Source organism: Nicrophorus vespilloides, unplaced genomic scaffold, assembly GCF_001412225.1.
Source record: "Nicrophorus vespilloides isolate i.1.1-1 unplaced genomic scaffold, Nicve_v1.0, whole genome shotgun sequence".
In the NCBI taxonomy this organism is placed as follows: domain Eukaryota; kingdom Metazoa; phylum Arthropoda; class Insecta; order Coleoptera; family Silphidae; genus Nicrophorus; species Nicrophorus vespilloides.
Genome location: NW_017096476.1, coordinates 90287 through 111091, shown reverse-complemented (window position 1 = coordinate 111091; position 20805 = coordinate 90287). Strand labels below are relative to the sequence as shown.

Genomic DNA, 20805 nt, shown 5'->3' with positions numbered 1-20805 from the left:
ATCGCATGAGCCGGAAGCGCATTATATTTAGTTGGAGGCAGTAAATTAAATCGCTAATGGTAATGCAGAGTATTGAGAAATTATCCAGCAAATTACACCCCAGTTTTGGTCGGTAAACGTTCTCACAGGAGCAACACCTCACTAGTTTAACCCGGCCACAAGTTTTGGGGAAAACCGCGTAAATTTAGTCTTGTACGCGCAATAAATATAAACGTTTTGAAGCCAGGGGATGGCAGACGGGTTGAGACCTTATCAAAGCAACCTTCTCATCCCCCGTCCAAAACTCTATATAGATTTATAATTCCATTGTTAGTTTCCTGGCATACGTTATCTTTGCTACGGCAATAAATCAATTAACATTCTAGTCTGACTGCAGATAAAAGTGAAAACAAAAGAGCGTCGAGCAACAATGGATACATTTTCTACCCCGAAACACACACACACAGAGAAACACACAGCACAATGCCGTTCTTAGTAAATTTATATTCTTCTTATGCAACTGCATTTAAATTTCAACACAATTCGGTCCACTAATTTATGGTCGCGTAATAGCGGTTAAATGTAAATACGGGCTTACCGCGAAAAACGGGAGTACGAAGATAAAGATGATGCACGGTGGTTGCTGCATTTTGCTCGCAAATTATGTAAGTGATTATATACTGGAGGGAGGCGCAAATGAGTTCGTACGACAGCGATTACATAAACGAACAGGTTTGTCTTCGACGGTTACGTTCTTGAATATTTCCTGCAATTAGGATCATATGGATCCAATCGGTAGAGCGGTAGAGAGAAGCACGAAATTATGTGTCAAAATATTCGAGCATTTGGAATGAGTTATCAAAATCCTAGATCTTCCTGAAATCCATAGTTATTACTAGCATATTATTATTAGCACCTCTTCTGAGGACAACTATCTTTTAAAAAAAAAATTCTTTCAATGAGATTTATTATTTGTTGGAAAACATGTTTTCTATATGAATCAGTAGATTTTATCAAATAACTCAGAAAATATATTTTCTTGTAAATAATTACGTTAATTAAAATTTTGAAATAACCTTTTTTTACATAAAACAATAATACAAATTATTCCAAATCATATTCTATTTTCATACTTATGTATGAAAATGCTGTATATAAATAATAGTATGTTGTAAATAAATATATGTAAAGACTTAAATTGTGAAGACATCTTTTAGTTGTTACAGGTTCCGATGCTACACGTTATCCTTAAGCCGATTATATACTTGGCCAGTACCTAGGATGCCCGTCTCGTATCTACAGCAACAATTCGATTATAATTACAGTAATACCTCGCATAGTCCGGGTAATCTGTTCCGCCAATATCCAGGACTATTTTAAACCGGAGGAATCAAGGAAATAAATACAAACAAAAAAGAATAGAGAATTGAATGTTTATACGGAAAAACTGATCATTTCTGTAGAAAAAAAAGTTATGTTCTAATATTTGAGAATTTGTTTTTATCTTGTTCAATTAAAATTTAAATAAAAAAAAAATATTAGCAACATATAGAATATATTCGAATATCATCCAAATTTTATCGTGACAATTATATAATTAAACAAAATTCAAAGTGATAAAAATATTATTAAGTAATATATTTCTTAAAGGTAATATAACTTTGGAATTATCAATCTGAATTTATTTTTAATTAATTTTATCTGAGTATTGCAATTATAGTCAAATTTATTGGCAACATATGTAGCAATTATAATCCAACAACAACAATTATCGACAGAATTAATTTAGTGCGATTATTCATATAGTTGTGAGGTAGGGTCAGTGCCCCAAAATCTCGTAATAAGGGGGGAGTATGTTTTAGGGAGCGGAGGCAATTATAAATTTGTTTAGGGCCCTCAAATAATAAATGTAACTAGTGTCTAGTGCCCACAACTTCTTACTGTGGCCCTCCGAGAACCGACAATCCCTCCAATGCTGATTAGGGCTCTATGATTTTCTCTATTTTAAATCAAGGGAGGCCTCACATAAAAATTTGACTGGAACCATCATATTTGTCTCAATACTTTAAAAAAAATCTCGAGCGTTTTAGGGGTCCTTTTTTCAATATTTGAATACTACATTTTACTTAGGAAGTAGCACGTAATGTGCGGGTTTTAGTGAAATCCTAATTAATTTAATGATAAAATTTTGACGAGACTATAATTAATTGCATCGGAGCGAAATAAAAGGAAAATGACACACTCGAACTACCTTCATGGTATATAGTTTCCCGTTTTAATTAAAGTCGCTGTTTTTAGCCGTCGCTCGTAAAACGCGAGAATATTAAAGTTGACACATGAATACGTCACACACCTGGATAATTTCACTTTGTTTTCGATGGACGTACCTATTAATCGTAATCAAATTAGCTTTTCTATCGGGTCCGGCTGACTCTCTTTCCCCTTTTTGTCGCAAAAGCCAGCAAATAAAATTCACGTAACTGATTCAATTAGATTTTGATGGATGCACTCCGCAAAACTTGTTTATATATTTCAATTTCATTCCGCACCGGATAAAAGCAATTGTTGATGTGTGAGTTAAACGAAGTTTTCAGAAACTTTACTTCCAAACGTATTTACGAACTTCTGAATGTTATTCGCCCTAGGTGCAAAACATCCGATTGCCAATTATTGATGAAATATTCAACCACACTACCCGCACTTTCAAACAGGCACATATTGAATAAGTAATGTAATTTTGTATATATCAAATTTATAAAATATATGTATAAAAATAATTTTATTTAAAACAACTAAAAAACTTTAATTATTATTAATAATAAACTTAACAAATAATATGCAAAGAATTTATTTAGAAAATAATTAATCTTCAAATATGATACTTTATTATTTTATGAAGTAATAATAACAAGAATCTTATTGATACTTCAATATAGTATTTACAATTCTTAAATTATTAAAAATAATCTTCTGTAATTGATCAATTTCTATACAACTTTGAAATTAGAGTTATGATAAATTTACCAAATTTCTCAACTTAAATGTTGAGATTATTTAGCTTTGTTGTATTTGATGTATTTTCATATAAAATAAGTTTTATAAATTTTACTGAATTTTCACAACACAAAAACAGCATTAACTGGATTCATTATAATCCAGTTTAATCTTTCAAATCATTTTAATTAAGAGAAATAAAAATAAATTCTATAAATATTGGCACAAAAATGATTGTATTATGCATATTATTCTATGTATGTTATTCCTTGATTAATCCAGTTTTGACCTGGTTGTTTGACTGCGCGCTTTTATCCTGCTCGCTTTTGTCAAGGCTCTATTAATAGGATACCAAAAGTATATTTTAAATCTAAAGATTATTTTTTTAATTGAATGTATATTTATATTGATAATTTAAATAAAAAAGTAAGTGTTAAATCGCCGAGTATTATAAAATAGTTATAATGAAGTAGTGGCTTTAAAGTTTTGTGGCGCGAAACTTTATAAGATTCTGTAGCAAAAATGAGATTTACGAGGAAGTTAAAAAGTGGTATTCATATATTACGACTGGAGATAAGTGAAGAGGCAAAGGTGCAAAGGATTCCATCCCAAACTAGATATAATATATTCAGAGTGGTTGGTGCATTCTCATTTTGTGCACGCCGTTGTATAATCCCATTAGCCCTGGAATTCCAGTATCATATTGCCTTGAATTCCTCCCACATTTATTCTCCCTTATTTTTCGGGGCGCATCTAGTTAATGCATTAATTCGCGAGTAGCACATTAAATTAAATTTATCCATCGGTATATGCGGTGGAGAGATGTATCAAATAAAACGCATTTCTGTGTTGAAACACGTTCCACTTTCTTCCATTCAATTTTACCGATGGATATATATGAGAGTACACAACACTGGATTTGTATTTATTTAGAGAATGGAAAACGACATTTTCTCAGCAAATGCATTTATAAAAGTAATCAATCTGTCCTCCAGCGCAAACATCGCCAATATCATTATGTTTCGTAACAAGCTGAACAATGAATACCTTTGTAAAAACTGTCTTTTATGTAATTCTGTTAATGAAATATTAAACTGGAGAAAGCGCAGAGGGGCTTTAAATTTTGCGTCTGTTTATCTTGAATTCGATTCGTTTCAGTAGGAAACGCTGAATTACACGTGCATTATGTATCCAGTTGCAGCAACACAAACTACCACTTTCATTATTCAATATGTTCACAAAACGTGGATGAAGCAAAGAAAAAAATAAAACTCTGCTGAAACGTTATCAAATTGCGTCTGGTTTTTAATGTGAGGCTGCAGTGCAGAGCTGCATTAACTAAATTCGCCAAATAATGTTTGGGAAATTATTCATGATGAAAGTTAGTCCGTTTTATCTTTTTGAACGTAAAGCAGAATTTTCTAAATATAAACACATTTTGTAATAGGAAAAGTTTATAATTTAATATGTACTTCCCATCTATCGACTCTAATGGACCGTTTACGATTATTTACCAGATTTACGCAGTGTTTTGAAACATCCCTAGTTTTAGTTAGTAAAACCTTTTAAACTTATTTTGCCAATAAAGTTACAATTTTGTTTGCTTATCTAAAAGTTTATTATACAGCAGAATCGCTTATTTTAATGGCATTATAATTTTTTACAAAATAATGCTATTAAAATTTCAAATATAAATAAATTTTACAGTTTTTTTCTTTTCTCTTGAGATTTTGATATTTATCATAGTCGAATATGTTATTCAATCCAATTGCAATTTTAATTGCGCAATTATATAATTATTTAAAAATTTGTAGTTGATATTATTGGAACATCTTAGTAATGAAACTTTACTTGAAAATGACACAAATAACGATTTTTTTTAAATATATTTACAGCTGATATCATATATAAGGACCGAAAGACCTTTGCAGCAAATCAATTTGGTTTTAATTTTCTTATTATGTTAGTTTTTTGAGTTATATTATGGTAATTGGTTGCAATATATATTATTATTATTATTGTCATCATCATCATTATAATTGAATTTCTTAACTTATTATACTTACGAATATTTGTTTATAATTGAACTGTAATGAAAATGTAGAATCTAATATGTTGGTTCTCGGAAAATGTATGCTTTTCGGATGATTATGATCATTTATAATGAGGATCACTTTTTAATTAAAGGTTATTATTTCATTAAAGGTTATTATTTCATTAAAAAAAACTTGTGATATAAAAGAAATATAAATATATCTGGATGTGCTAAAAATTATCAAAACAAACTAAATATTAATTCAGCAAAACAAAAATAATTGTATTTAGTTCTTTGATTAGTTAGGTTTCAGAAAGTCCCGGATATTGGGTAAACCTATTACCAGGACTATGCAAGATATTGCTGTATTGATTATATACAGTTTATCTTTGGTCAGGGAAGTTACATCAAACTTTTTTATTTGCCAAGTGATGATGGATTGGGAAGTTATGATGTATTTATTGAAAGGCTTGTTTGTGGATTTAGTGCTGAGATATTTCAGACGTATTAGGATTGATGTGATATTTGAACCTTCCCGAAGACAAGTATTTAAGTGAATATATGTGTTTTTTTCTATTACCAAAGTTATTTGTCAAACTTTGTCGTAACTAAATATACATTGAAATCCATTAGCAATCAATAGTATTTATAAAAAAATGGCTTTAAAACATTTTTTTGTAATAAAGTTATAATTTTGTGTTTTAAAATTTTGTTAACAATTAGATTTATTTAAAATACAAATGTTTATTATTTTATTTGAATACTGTATTTCTCTGTGAAAATTGTCAAATGAAATAAATCAAAGAGAAAATAACTTTAAAAACGTATATAAAATATAATGTATAAAATCACATTTATAAATGCGTTTCGAGCAATGCATTTGGATAGCTCCATTTTTATTTTATATTTGGAAATTTACATTTTACGCCCGGAACGTTAAATAAATACATTAAAAGCGAATAAACAGAAATATGTTAGAAAGATATGCAATATTTATAGATCTGTCTTGGGGCTCGAAACTCTATGGAACTTGATATATTATAGCAGATATATTATGCCGGGACCCATTCATAAACCGATGATAAATGAAGTTGACTTTCGCATTTGTATGCAGCCTCGCTTACAAATATCAAAAACTAAATAATTATTATAAAATACAGATATGTACTCGAAACGAAAATAAAAAGAAATTTTGATTTCTATACAGTATATGATGATTAATAACAAGATAATTATGTTTTAATTGATGAAAATGTAGAATAATTATTTTGAAAACAAATAATTTTAAATCAAATTACAAAGGAAATACAAATCCTATAATTATTGATGAAGCTAGTTTTGTACTGAAATATAGTTTCAATTATGTAACCTAAATATATTAACTAATTACAATCAGTCAACAAGGTTCAAAATGAACAAAATAATTAATTATAAAGTATGGAATTATCGATGTGTACATTTATTATATATAATCAAATTTATTTCAACAAATATTTATTAATAAATATTATTTTAATTAATATATCTGTAAAAGGGCGACTAATAGCGAGTGGTTAAGTCGCCCTACCCACTTTCAAACCACGGTTCGAATCCTGGTCAAGCCAGGCCCTTTGTGAGCCCTCTCAGTGCTTGCAGCAATACGGCCATAGTTCATCACAGATGGACATTCAAATGAATGAGGTTCAGCATATGGACCTTCAGCCAAGTCAATGGACAATGACAGTGTTAAGGATAGCCACAGATTCGCAGTCAAAGGAAATAGTGGAATTGCAGTCCATCAATATACTAGTGAAGTTAAGCTACAAGACCACAGCCAACCAACAAATTAAAATCAAAATCATCATAATGATAACTATCCACCGGGAAAAGATTATCCATGTCAACCGCGATCTTAAATTTACTCAATGTTCACATTGATGAACAGATTGTGAATAAAATTATATGACAAAAAAAAATATCTGTAAATATGTATGTAAAATATAAATATATTATAAAGTTATGTAACTAAATTTTATTACGTATCCAATTCTTGTCAATTAGATTTTTTTTAAATATACAGTCATATATTGGTTAATGTTATCTCTAAGAACGAAGCTTCGATATAACGAAGTACGCAATTTAAAGCTTCGTTTAACACCAAATATATTTCTATTAAAAGCCAACGCCCAACAATCATACGAACAAAACAGTACTAACAAAATTTATACTAGATAAAAATAACATCCAAGAAGTTCTAAATGAAGTAATCTTCAATTAATGGGTTTAGTAAATGTCGACGAAGAGGTTGTTAGAAATTTATTGATGATGGTTTTTCTGTAGAAGAATGTCTCAATCAGTAGATTTCGATAATGTCGACGAAGAGAATGTTACAAATTTATTGATGAAGGTTTCTCTATGGAAATGATGACGAAATTAAAAAAAAAACGCCGAAAATATGTTAACAATTAAAAATTTAAAGATATGCTTAAAAGAAATTGAAAACATTATTTTGCTAAAAATGATCCGCAATTAGTAAAATGTTTTATTGTTAATTAAATGACAATTATTAAATTAAAGACAAAAAAGGACAAACAATCAAATATGTTACACTGTGTTGTAGACTGTATAATTAATAAATGCTTTTCATTTTCTTTACGAAGAAATGTATCCCAATTTTCACTATAGTATTTTTATATTGTTTAACAAAATAAATTAGTCCAACGCATTCTCTTCGTTAAGAGAGGTACGACTGTATAATTACAGGACTATTTCAATAATAATTATGTTTATTATATTTAAACAAATATATTAGCCAGAATATGTCGAAGGTTTTTGCAACCAAAATAATAAATAATTTGAATACAACAAAGGGATAAATTAATGGATTTCAATTTAAACATGACTTAGGACTTTTCATGTATTAAGTGCAATTAGTTTAGTGTCCATATGCATATGTGTTGTCAAAGGCCATTTGTGTGTCGATTAAGTTATGTTATTGTATATTCAACCGCATTCGATTAAGTCAACCAGAACAATCGTAATATTATAGCAAACATGTTGGACGTAATCAACTCAATTAATTTCGGAATTCAAATCGTGTAAAAGATTTCCTTTCAATATGAAAATTTCTAATTAATATGTAAATGAAACGGAAACACGGAAAGGAATATAAAGAAAATAATAATCAGAAAATAACTAAACGAAGACAATTTTCCACCTGTCCAGTTTCGTGAAGGAAATTATTAAGTCGAGCCCTACGTTCCCTCCTCCCACCCCTAAACAAACAACATCCCACTTCATTGATTGATTCCCAAGGCTTCAACAGACTCTATAATTAATGTGGTCTAAAGTTATGCGATTAATTAACTGGGCAAGCTTGTGTTTGAAATAATTTACTTGCTTTTCAATTGACCTTTGGGCGATTGTGTTCCCGAGGTATCGAGGTTACCTTTGACAGTGAGATGCATCGTCTTTTGTTCGCTGCCAGAGCTGCACGTGTAGTTTCCGCTGTCTTTGACGGCGACGTGCTGGAAGAAAATTGAAGTACCATAGGAGGCCATGTCGACGCGAGGATGGCTTTTCGCACCGAGAAGTCCCCGCGGTCCGCTCCAGGTCACAGGACGTCCTCCATCGTCACGACAGGTCACGAGGAATGAAGAATCATCCGTGGATTTGATCAGATTCGCATGGGACAGGTAGATCGCAGATGTCGACTTCGCTGCTGAAAGCACAAATACAAATATTAATAAATTTTGCTGCTGTTAATATAATAATGCCTTTATGGCCGGGGTGTGTAATGACGGCCTTAAACAATTTACTAGTGCGGAACTTTATATGGGAGCAAATACGGCTGAGAGGGGGATGGGAATGGATGAGAATAAACCCATCCGCAGCGAACATTGGTCCGACGAGGGGACGTTTTGTGTTCCGACGTTGGAAAATGCGATTCCGTCGTTGCCCTGAGAACCCCCAAAGAACACCGACCCATAGCCCCCTTTACGAGGAAACTCCCATACATTCGGGCCCACAATGAATGGGCTACGATAAGTGCAGCAATTAGGTCGATTGCCTAATATTCCCACTTCAAGATTTTCATCGCAACAAACATACAATAAATTACGAAATAAAAAAAATCTATACAAAATCAAACATTTATTATGTTTTTATTTATTACTAACATCTATTTATATTTTTGCCCTCTTAATATTCAAATATCCATGTTTTATGAAATACTCATTAAAAGCACGTTATTAACAATAATTATCTTCAAGTAATGTAAAATAAAAGTTTAAAATAATTGTATGTTTTGTAACGTAAATATAGTTTATGTAATTAAGAAAATGTGATGAATGACTATTATTGGTATAGTTAAAACCATTCGCCTTTTTCTAATATCTCACTCAAATAAAATTACGACGAAAGAAGCAGAAGTAAAAATAAAAGAATCTAAATGAAACACATTAATTTCAGAGTAATTGCTCCCAACATGGCAGTGTCTATTTCAGCGTTGCTTAATAAATTAAAACGGATTTTAGAAGGTTCATTCCGTTGGCGCAGTTACGAAAAGCAACTTAAGGTCGGAGAGGGCAAAGCAAATTGCAGATTGTCTCGGCTAAGTTCCGGGACAATCTTGTAAGGAAAGTCGTTGGTGGGCAACACGGAATTATCCTCAGATAAGGGCATCAGCATGAAATAAAAAGAGAACAGAAGAAACAGGAATGAGGAAATCTGGGCGAAGCCGCAGATGCGAATATTGGAAGCTTTTAATGAAATTATTTTGGGATCGTTATGAAATGTGGACGAAGGAATGCGGTGAATGCTTTGCAAATACGTTTCGACCACGGCCGATATCCGCCGAATACCTGTAGCAAAAATTCGAACTTTTCCAAGCCAAATTTTCCACCCACACTCATGTTTGCCTTATTGCCACCGTGGTCGAACGTAGTCATGCATGTTATGAAAAATTGTTCCGCTTTCAAATTTTCCAGTTTCAACCGCTTGTGCTTTTTCTTAATTAACTTCATTTTAAATTTGATTCATTAATGAATCACTAGCAAACTGTATCAAGTAGGAATATTATTATCACTGCTATTAGAATATTTAGTAATAAACTCCTATGGAAAATATAATATACCCATTCAAATAATATCTACATTACTAGTTGCTTAACTCTTGTATGCTGTCGAATATATAATCAATTCTAACTTGTGTGTGTGAAATTAAGATCAATTATGCACGTAATCCCAACTGAGGACATTCCATCGACGTATAAGTCAACAACAACAACGTTTCCCGATAATACCACAATTCTATTGAAACCCAGCCTTTGCATCATACAATTTATATAAGGCTAAATTAGACCAAATCATTACTAGGCACGTTCACACTAGAAAGAGTTTATTAAATTCAGGAATCAATAATATAACAAAACACTGGAGTTTCTCTCAAATTAATTTGTAATTAATAATGATAATTAGTGCATGGATATATGTAAAAATATCACCTTCAAAGTAAATATTGAGATTTTACTGCAATTATATTAATAATCAAATGAATTCAAAATTCTTTTGATGTTAATCAAAATATATGAAAGAGGCCATTATCTAAAATTATTTATTTAATGTATACGCTGTAACCACAGACTTTTAATTACAAACAATTTAAGCTTAATTAATTAAAGTTTTTTTTTATTTCAATGAGAGCTCATTTGTGGTTTATATGAATGGCGAAATGTACATGTTTAATTATTACAATGTAATTAAATGATTAAATATTAATAGTTCAATGACAACCAACTAAATATTGTAGATAATGTAGTAATATATTTTTTTTTATGTAATCAAATGTAAAAAGCTTTCAAATTTTAATCAATTTTATTTTCACTGTAGAACCGTACTCCATTGATTGTTGCGTGTTGTTCCCACTATGTAATCACGAAGATGCATTCGGTAATTGATTTATGGGCTATCCTCATTTAAATAATTTGATTACTGCGTACGTACAGCGGTGCACATTATGAATAAACATGTTTGCAAAATGGAAATATTCACTTAATTATATTGTTCAAGTATAATAGTTTATTTAATATGTTCAAATACATAATAAAAGAATGCAAAATATCTAGTTTATATAATTTATCAATTTTCACTAAAACCAAATTAGTTTTTAGCATATGACAAAGTGGATTGGGGTCAGTATACAGCAGATATTGATGACAAGTTACACAAATATTGAAGGGAACGCAGCAACACTGCATATTAATAATACTTGAGACCTCGTGATATATATTCACGTATGTAAATACTACAGAAAGTTTTATTACTTTATGGAGAACAGCACCTGATACTTTTTGCAAGAATCCAAGGATTTCGGTCCGGTGAAATACATTGTAAATATAATGATTTAATATTACATTCATAATTTATTGTTTTATACAATTCATAACTTAGTCTTATAAATTAGAACAAGATGATACAAATTAATGATATAATCACTGAAATATTATTGTAACAGTTACATTTTATTAGATAATAAAGAATAATAAAAATAATTAAAGTTATTTTAAACGTTTTTTTTGGTGTACATATATTGATATATGTCACAATTTATATCATGTCAAAGTTCGATAACATTCATTAAAAGTTCCGGCGTACAAATCACCAGTGCAAAATACAAACTGGCAGATAAACAAATATGAAATTTAATCTAAGGGGGTCACATCAATTTTAAAATTTAATGTTGGATAATATTTGCACTTATGATAAATTATGTAATTAACAAATAAAATAAAATTGAAGTAAGTGAGATTATTTTAAATCATATTTAAGTTTATAATAAAAAAAAAAAAATTATAAAACTAAGAAATAAACATCCAAATACGAAAACTATTATAGACTTTCTTAATCTCAAATTTTACCAAAGTTAATTATATAGTGTAACATTTTTTATTACAATAAATAACTATAGAAATAAAACTGTTACATGTTAAAATAAAATACATTTTTCTTCAATATTTATATATTATGTTAATAAAGTATAGATTAGAATTACCTTACAAATCATTTTATTCATATTAACTACTGTTTGTATGAAGTTGCAATGCACTACATAAAAGTGTAAAGCAGTTTCTCATTTTGACACATGGCTTTTCTGTGCTCATAACTAGTATATTAAAACATATTAATTAATAAATAAACAAAGAGGAATGCATAGTATAATTTGGATAATAATTTCGTGAGTGGTTAAATGGATTTTACGTACGATGTGACATGTATTTTTGGTAAAATGGATTTTGGGTACAAGCCTAATAGTAGCAATGTGTATAATGAACACTCGACAATATATGAATATTGAAGGAATTTCGAGTGAAACACGATTTTGTGAAATTCGTTTTAATTAACGTCATTAATAATTTTATTGACGTGTTTACTGTAAACGTTTAAATAGTAATCGTTTATTTAATTTATTGCTCGTCGAATAATGTTTGCAATAATGGATTCCATATGATTAATGCGCATAAAACAGAGTACAACTTGGTATTAATATTAACTGCGATGCCTAAAAGTCTGTTTTGCGTGCGAAAGAGATGGAATAATGGAACGGGGGTAGATGGATGTAGAGATTTTTTCTCGAAACAAAACACGCCACTCTGAATATTTCCGAGCGAGAAATAACACTCAATTTTTATTTTTATCGAGCTCGCAGAGGGATGACGCGAAATCTCTCTGTCTTTGGGTGCATGCCAGTGTCTAGGTATACGTACGTACACGTATCTATTGTGTTGTTTGCTTTTGAGATCGCCCCCAGAGCTTTCATTTTCTTTACACCGGTTTTAGTCTGCGAGTTATCTTGCGCTCGGGGCAAGTGGACCGTTTACTTGGCTTATATTGGGACTGCTATGACTCTCACATTATGCAAGAATTTTAAATTCGCTTTTCCGCACAGTTTCCTATAGATGATAGTGAGTTTGTATACGTATGTACAGACGAAGCTGGGGGAAATCTCTTGTGCGTTACAACTTCCTTAAGCTAATAACACTTAAACGCGAAAAGCTTAAAAGCAATATATCTTCCGGGGGACAAATGTCGCTGACATATATTTAATTTACTTGAGATGTTCTTAATGCGATCATCGCGAGTTTAACTGGCACTAATGTATTTATAGCCGGGAAAATTTTGATTGAAATGACGCAAAACCCCGGCCGCGAGTTTACTTTTATGTACAGCACCCTCCCATCCTGCAAAACCCGTTCAACTTTATTTGAATTACAACGGCACCAAACAAACACCGCCATCCATAAATCATGTAACCAAAAAAGTTTTCAATTCTAAGGCAGGCAACATTTACAAGAAACAAAAGCTATAGTTCGTTCATCACGATTTTCTTCGGAAAATTTTAACAAATTTACCCTGCATACAATCGTATTTAATATATAGTCTGCGCTTACTTAACGTTTATCTTTGTATATACATATCTATAATTATACGTACATTATTACTATTTCTGATTAACATTTATACTATATAATAATTTATTTATTATATATTAATGTATCTATTTTCAACAACGAAACTAAAATCTTCAAGAAAGAGTTTTTATTTATTTAGAAATTTATCGTCAATTATCCTATTTCTACCTCGAGTATTTATATAAAAAAAAAATTTAATTACAGTGGAACCTAGCTTAACAAGCATTTCGCTTAATGCTCAAGATGAGAAGAGAAGTCCCGGATTGCGCGCCTGCTACATCATTTTTTAAACTTTTGTACACATATTATGTGTATTTTTTAATATGTTTCACTATACGAGTAAAAATCCGGTAATTTTGAAACGGATTAAACTCGTTAAGCGAGGTTCCACTGTACTTCAAAACGAATTAAAAGTTTGGAGATGATTATTAACTACGCAATCTACATTGATAAAATTATTAATAAATGTGAAATTGTAAACATTCGGTTCAGAAATATATTAATAGTGACAACACAATTTCTTCAAATAATGAGCGATATAAAGATTAGTTGGAACATGTTTTAAATAAATCATATTAGAATTACTTCATTACTAGAAAATATATATAAATATATAATTTATAATGCATACATTCATTGATTGATGTGTATAAATTAAGTAAAGTGACTATAATAGTTTTTGACATAAATACGTTAAACTTGTTCATTTAGTCCAGTTTTTTTTATATTAATATAAATATCTAAAAATAGAAAATAATATGAAATCCTACTTTTATTGCAATTTCTTTCATCCTGTACTACATACATGAAATCTTACAATAGCTATGTTTAACATCAAATACCCTCTGTCTACTCTTAATATAAACAATAGTACTCTAGTAGATTGCAGTTAGTTAGAGTAACAACTTTGAACTCTTTATATAATGATGCACAATACTTTCTATAAAAATGTATTGTAAAGTACAGCAATACCTCGTATAATACGGTTTCGATCAGTACGGATTTAATATTGTATATTTGAAAATATATAAAATTTTAATAAAAAAAATTCCAGACAAATTTCTATGTAGAAACCGATTAATTAATTTTATGCAAGTATTTAATTAACCTACATTCATTAATTATATATTTGATAAGATAACATACAATTCACAAACGAGTAATTATAATTAAATTTAAGTGAATTTTATACAATCAGGACAATCTTCATAAAGAAGTCAATGCCATTATCATAAGCAGATGTTGCTGACTCTTCTTTTCATCTAAGTAATGAGAGTTCTGTTTAATTTCAAATATGGACCGTTTCGAGCAATCTTTAATATTGCACTCGCGGCTCATTTACGCTTTTCCGTTTTCTCCATTTCGTTTTTTTTTCTCACACATTTCCCCACTTCTAGTACATTTGAGAGCTTTCGAATGCATCGATAAACTAATGCTATTGCGCTTTCTTTTCCGTGTAATTTCCCTTCCAGTCGACCTTTGTTGCTTTCTTTCAACATGCCCGAAAGCAAGTTTAATTTTCCTCGGCACTTTTAATCTTCCAAAGTCTTTGTTTCATTACCGCCTACTCACATTTTAATCTTCCTAGTCCTAATGAATATCACAACAATTTTGGTAATAAGAAAAATCGTTAAATTTATGTATTTAAACAATATCACAATGTATTTAATTCAAAATTCATAATAATAAAAAATATAGTTTTACAAATATTTTTTTATTACTGTGCTATTATTAACTAAATCATGTTACTTGATAATTTTGTGTAATAAATTAAAATTTGTAGATATATTTATTTTCAATTTAAAAAAAGTATATATTGAAAAAAAACAAGGCCTAATACTATTAATAATACACTTTGGTAAAATACAGTGCTTTTAGTTAGATTATAACAGCACAATGGGAGACTGATATCGCCAGAATACTTACGTAATAAGGAATCTCAAAAGGAATAAGGAAAGTAGGCGATGAGAATATTTCAACCGGAATTTAGTTTCGTTTCGTTCGCGTTTTATTTTCACTTTTGTTTTTGTTTCTTTTTGCTTCTTTTTCTTAGAATTCGCCCGCCTTTATCATAAATAATGCCGGCGAATGTGATTAGAATTCTTTGTCGCAGGTCCTTTAAATTATGCGACGCTATTACCGGAATGATATTGCAGAAACAATTTCCAAATGTACTTCAGCCACTCGGGCCAATCCACCTTAATCACCCACAGCATCTACATTACTAAGGTAATGTGCTAATGCATTCATGCCACTAATGGCATAAACTAATTAACTGATATTGACAAACTCTACGCTTAATCAAATATACAGATAAATTAATAACCGATGTTCGAATCTGATGTCTGCTCCGAAATCATTATTATTAACGTGCATTAGCAAATCCGATGAAACCCATTTCTAATCAATTTTTTTCTATAACCAAATTCATAGATTGCATACATTATTTAGTTGAAACTAATGTATAGGAATAATAAATCGCTTTGATTTACGAAATAAATGAATATAATATAATAATAATTACATCTATTGTAACAAATCATACTACATACTCATTAAAAATAGCATAATATAACAAGAAAAAAAACAAATTAATATGCTATAAAGGGCTATTGACCATAGGTCTTTCTACCCAGTATATTTTCTCATTTGAAACATATTTAAGTTACAAAAACCATACCGAAATATATCGTCATATTATTGAAAATTTTATTTTTATAATAAAATAACAATTACTTGATCGTAAAAATAAAACTTTTGTATTAAATACGCAATAAATTTCACTTATTAATTTTCATAAATATTTTAAGTTATGCATTTTCTCCTATCCATTCTTACCGATCTTCTTGAAATTTGACATGAAATATCGTTAGACTATAACAAATTGAGAAACAAGTTTTGTTTTTTCAGAAACAAATGTATTAACGCCAACTAAGCAAAATTTTGTTAGACCTCACGTATGTTTTTCAGAATGTCATTTCAATTATTTCAGTGAATTCTAAAAAAAAATGTAGGAAATGTGTAGGAAATACACAATGAGTTTGAATATATGCAAACTAAATATAACTGTAGAACAGTGGTTTCCAAACTTGATGTTACTACGCCTCCCTTAAAAATATTTAATCATTTGGCGCCTCCTCCTCCTCCCATCTATTTCATAAAATAGATAAAACTTTAGCAGTAATTTGGACAATTGCTCACTATGACTAATAGCGAAAATGCTGCTGTAGAATAAATATTTATTTCAAAAACATTCCAATCTTAACAAATTATGTATTGAGTTTGCGCATAATTATCAGGCGCTTTTTAAACAATATTTATTATGAAAATAATAAACATAAAAAAGCAAACGCGCCTACAAAAACGCGTTATAATTATGCACAAACCCAATAGTATGTATGTATGTTTATTTTGCGGATCAGTTGTTTCATTTATGGACTTGAATATTTTACCGCTTGGTCTATAAATGAAAAAACGTACAGGATGTGAAATGTCGATGAGGTTCACTAAATTTACAAGTTACTAATATATACGTTCAAAGCGTAACCCTAATCAAAAATGAATAGATTCCGAGTCAAATAATTAATATGCAATTTCTAATATTGATCATTCGCTTCGTTTGTAGACGGACCGCCGATAGATAAACATCGAATTGCGAGATCCGTCGTTTCGGCGAACGGCTCTACGAGTTGCTACAAATCAATCAATATTTAGTTAATGCTTTAATAAATTAATATAATATGTTGCATCGGTGGTGTAATAATGGTTATTGAACTGGTTTCCGAAACGTGATAAATTGCATTTCAGGCTTAAATATTTATTGCTTGTTATTTGTTATTGCACGAGACATACCCAAAATTCGCACACACACAAATTGTCACACACGCACATATACATGTACGCACACACAAACATATCCGGTTTAATTGATTCGCACAGAGCGACGGACAATTGTAATTGCTTCGTTTGTTCTCCTATTCCATCCTTTCAAAAAAAAAAGGTCGCTATTTATTATTGCCCTGTTAAATTTTCGTTCTGCTTTTTTTTGTATTTTTTTTTGGGCGTGTGCCGTGTATCAATTCCCCGCTAATAACTGTGTAACTATTACAGAATACTAATCGAAACGCGTCCACCGTAATGTATACTAAAATAAATTTGTATAGGATTTGGAATTTTAAACTCGTTAAACGATATTTATCCTGTTTCCATTATTCATGGTGAACCTTCCTAACAATGGGATTATAATTATAAAGCATGTATAGAAAAAATAGAAATGAATATAATAATATAGGCAGAATATAATTAATACAGAATAATGAGTGGATGTATTTTATTCAAATGTAGGTCAAAGTAATTTTGTTGTGGAGGCGCCGGGTTAAACAGTGATTTTTTTTTTACAAATGGTGGGAAGTTCAAAATTTCCATTTATGAATAAATAATGTTTAATTCAACATTAATTCAGGTTAAAATTTTAACTTCATACAAATATATAAGTTATATATAAACAGAAACAAGAAACAATATTTGATACAAATTGTTTTTATTTTATTTTGGACAAATGTAAAAAAATAATATAAAATTTATAAACTATTTAACCTGTAAGTACTACTGATGGTTCAGAGCGACCCACTTGACATTTGTATTCATTTGCATTCTAGATATTCTTTGATAAAAAAAAATAGGATGTGCAACCAAAAGATTACCTGAATTCTTGGAATTCTGATTGCAAATATTGTGCAGGTTAAAATGTCTGTTGAAACACATCTAAAAGAAAGAGATGTTTTTGTCGAAGTAAGAGTAGCAAGAAAACAGCAATTTTGACATGCAAAATATCAATTTATTATACTTGTTCGAAAACTGTTTTGAACAATAAAATCAGTTTAAAATGATGTTAAATTCTTTAAATAATAATAATTAATCTGTGTTAAATTAAAGTAAAATTAATAATTTGTACTATATCTTTTTAAATATTTAATAAACGGGTCATTTTGACCCATTTGCGTTTTATTTATTTATCCGTAGTAGTTACTTAGTTAATATAATAATATCATTTGTATTATTATTTATTAAATTAAAAACAATGCATTAAACGATAAATGGACTTTGATATTTTTTCATGTGAAAAATAAGTTAATTCGAATGTAGTGAAAGAAAGTTTGAAGTCGTAAAATGCAGATGAGTGTAAACAGGGAATGTATTTGAGTGCAGTCGACGAGTAAATAGGTTTTATTATATATGGAATGTAATGGAAATCGATTCAGATTTCGGCACGTTCGCTCCACATCTTACACAGAAACATTTGAGAACTTCTAGAACATGAAACAATTATAAAAGTTTTCTTACGAAGCGACCTTAAAACATTATTAATAACTCAATTTCCAGTATTTATAACTTTTCCGAGTTCTATATAATACAATAATAATAACATTATACTTTTTCTATAAAGAAAATCCTTGATTTTATTTTCATAAATATATACAAAAAGAAACCATATTTGATTGATTTTTATTAATTAATTGTCATTTTTTTCTTTTATATCTTTATGTGTCCTTAATTAGTAAAAAATAGTTTCATATGGTTAATACATTCATTATTTAAAACGTCTTTACTAAAATAATATTAAATAACTGATTTTTTTTCTTACAACGAACTTTTTTTTATAAATTTATCAATTAAATTAAAAAATACATTGTATATTATATATAGTAAATATGAAATATGACATAAACAAAAATATAACATTGTGAGCTTAGTAGATAAATGAATAAAGCTTGAAAAAATGTTACAAATTTGTTTAGCTTTTTCGGTGAATCTCTTCTATTTTTTTATTGGGTCGGATTGTTTGTAACGTCCCTACGTCCTCAAAGGAAGATTGATATTCCTCGCAATGTTTTCTTTTCATATTTCGCAGTGTCCAGCGCATGATACATCGTGTATCACGCATTTATAAGTTGAATCTCGCAACATTAATATATTTTGGAGTTGAATGGGCTATGGACTAAACAATTGGGATATACATGGGAGACCAAACGGAATACAAAATATTCCTTTTGTTTCGCCGCATTTCTGACATCCACTTTGCACAGGCAATTCCAGCGCCAGCAACAGGAAACAGCGTAAATTCCGCCACGTAATATAGAGATCACCGTTTCCTTATTGCAGTGCATTAGATCAGATACAACTCGACAAATACCCTCTGCGTGTATATTTTTTTTATATTTTGCACTCCTGTATTGAGGATCCTTTATTCCTATCTGTATTCTTCCTGTTGGTCTTCCTCCAAAGTCGAAATTTACGGCCAACTGGATGGTATAAAATAAACATGAACGGCGCCAGGACAACGGAAACATAGTTTAGTGCCGGCTAAATTTTATATTACACCCTTCCACCAGAAAAGGTCTCTCCGAGTCCGCTTAATAAAAATAAATGGGCGGCGGGGCGTAAAATTTAAATGAAAAGCTCGCGCCGAAATCGTCCTTGATATTAATTCAGTGCGAATTAGGAAATTAGTTACACAGGAATAGTGTAGCCATTTCCACTAGATTTAATATAAAATTCGCATTAAGGAACGCTCAGTCGAGATCCAGAAAACGCTTTAATAATTTCCACCCCTGGTTTTATATTGCTAGAATATGTAAAACATAAAGCGCATACGAATTGCCTCGATATTAAAGATATTTCCTATTACACGTTTCCTAATGTACATCGTGTATATTTTTATTATATTACAAAAAAATATACATTTTCACGCTTCGATTCATCTCATATTTTTCATTTTAAAATTTAATATTTAATAAAAAATGAAATAATTCACAGATATAGAAAATATAAATCAATCAAAACACACACAAAATATTAATAATGCAATTTAAATATGATTGCTTGTTTTATATTGGAATTGAAAATTTGGCAGAAAAACTTTATTTTTAACTATGAAACAAACTAGTGATAAAAATGTATATAATTATAAAAGGCAAAAACATTAAATTTAGTAATAATAGTTTTTTTTAAGTATTTATAATAAAGAATTCAAAAAGCTATAACTATTTTCTTTTCTATATAAACATAGAAAAAGTAAGTAAACATCCAAATTATCAACCACAATCAACGAACGATTCATCGTTCTGAGTGCGTTTCGAATACGAGATAAAAAAATCCATTAAAACAGCTTTAATTGGGAAAATAATAGGATATAGTTTTATCGGGATTAGGCCTTAATTCCAGCAGACGTGATTTGACTCCGAGCGGCCAGGATTTGTCCAGAGGGGGTGCGATCCGTCCTGCATAAAACATCCCTTTGCCGTCGATGTGCGTATGCTCCACACTCAATCCACGTACAGACTGTCCATCA

The 20805-nt window shown here is 29.9% G+C and overlaps 1 protein-coding gene across 3 annotated transcripts in view; it reads right to left on the bottom strand.

Moving 5' to 3' along the window:
* LOC108557117 (opioid-binding protein/cell adhesion molecule homolog) overlaps positions 1–20805 on the bottom strand; it is a 99114-nt gene that overhangs the window by 25100 nt on the left and 53209 nt on the right. Inside the window, exon 3 of one of the 3 annotated variants that reach the window (XM_017913520.1) lies at positions 8388–8705. In XM_017913520.1, coding sequence (XP_017769009.1) covers positions 8388–8705 — 318 coding nt within the window. Of the gene's footprint in view, positions 1–8387; positions 8709–20805 lie in introns of all 3 variants that reach the window. The other 2 variants (XM_017913519.1, XM_017913522.1) reach the window with 2 other exon arrangements.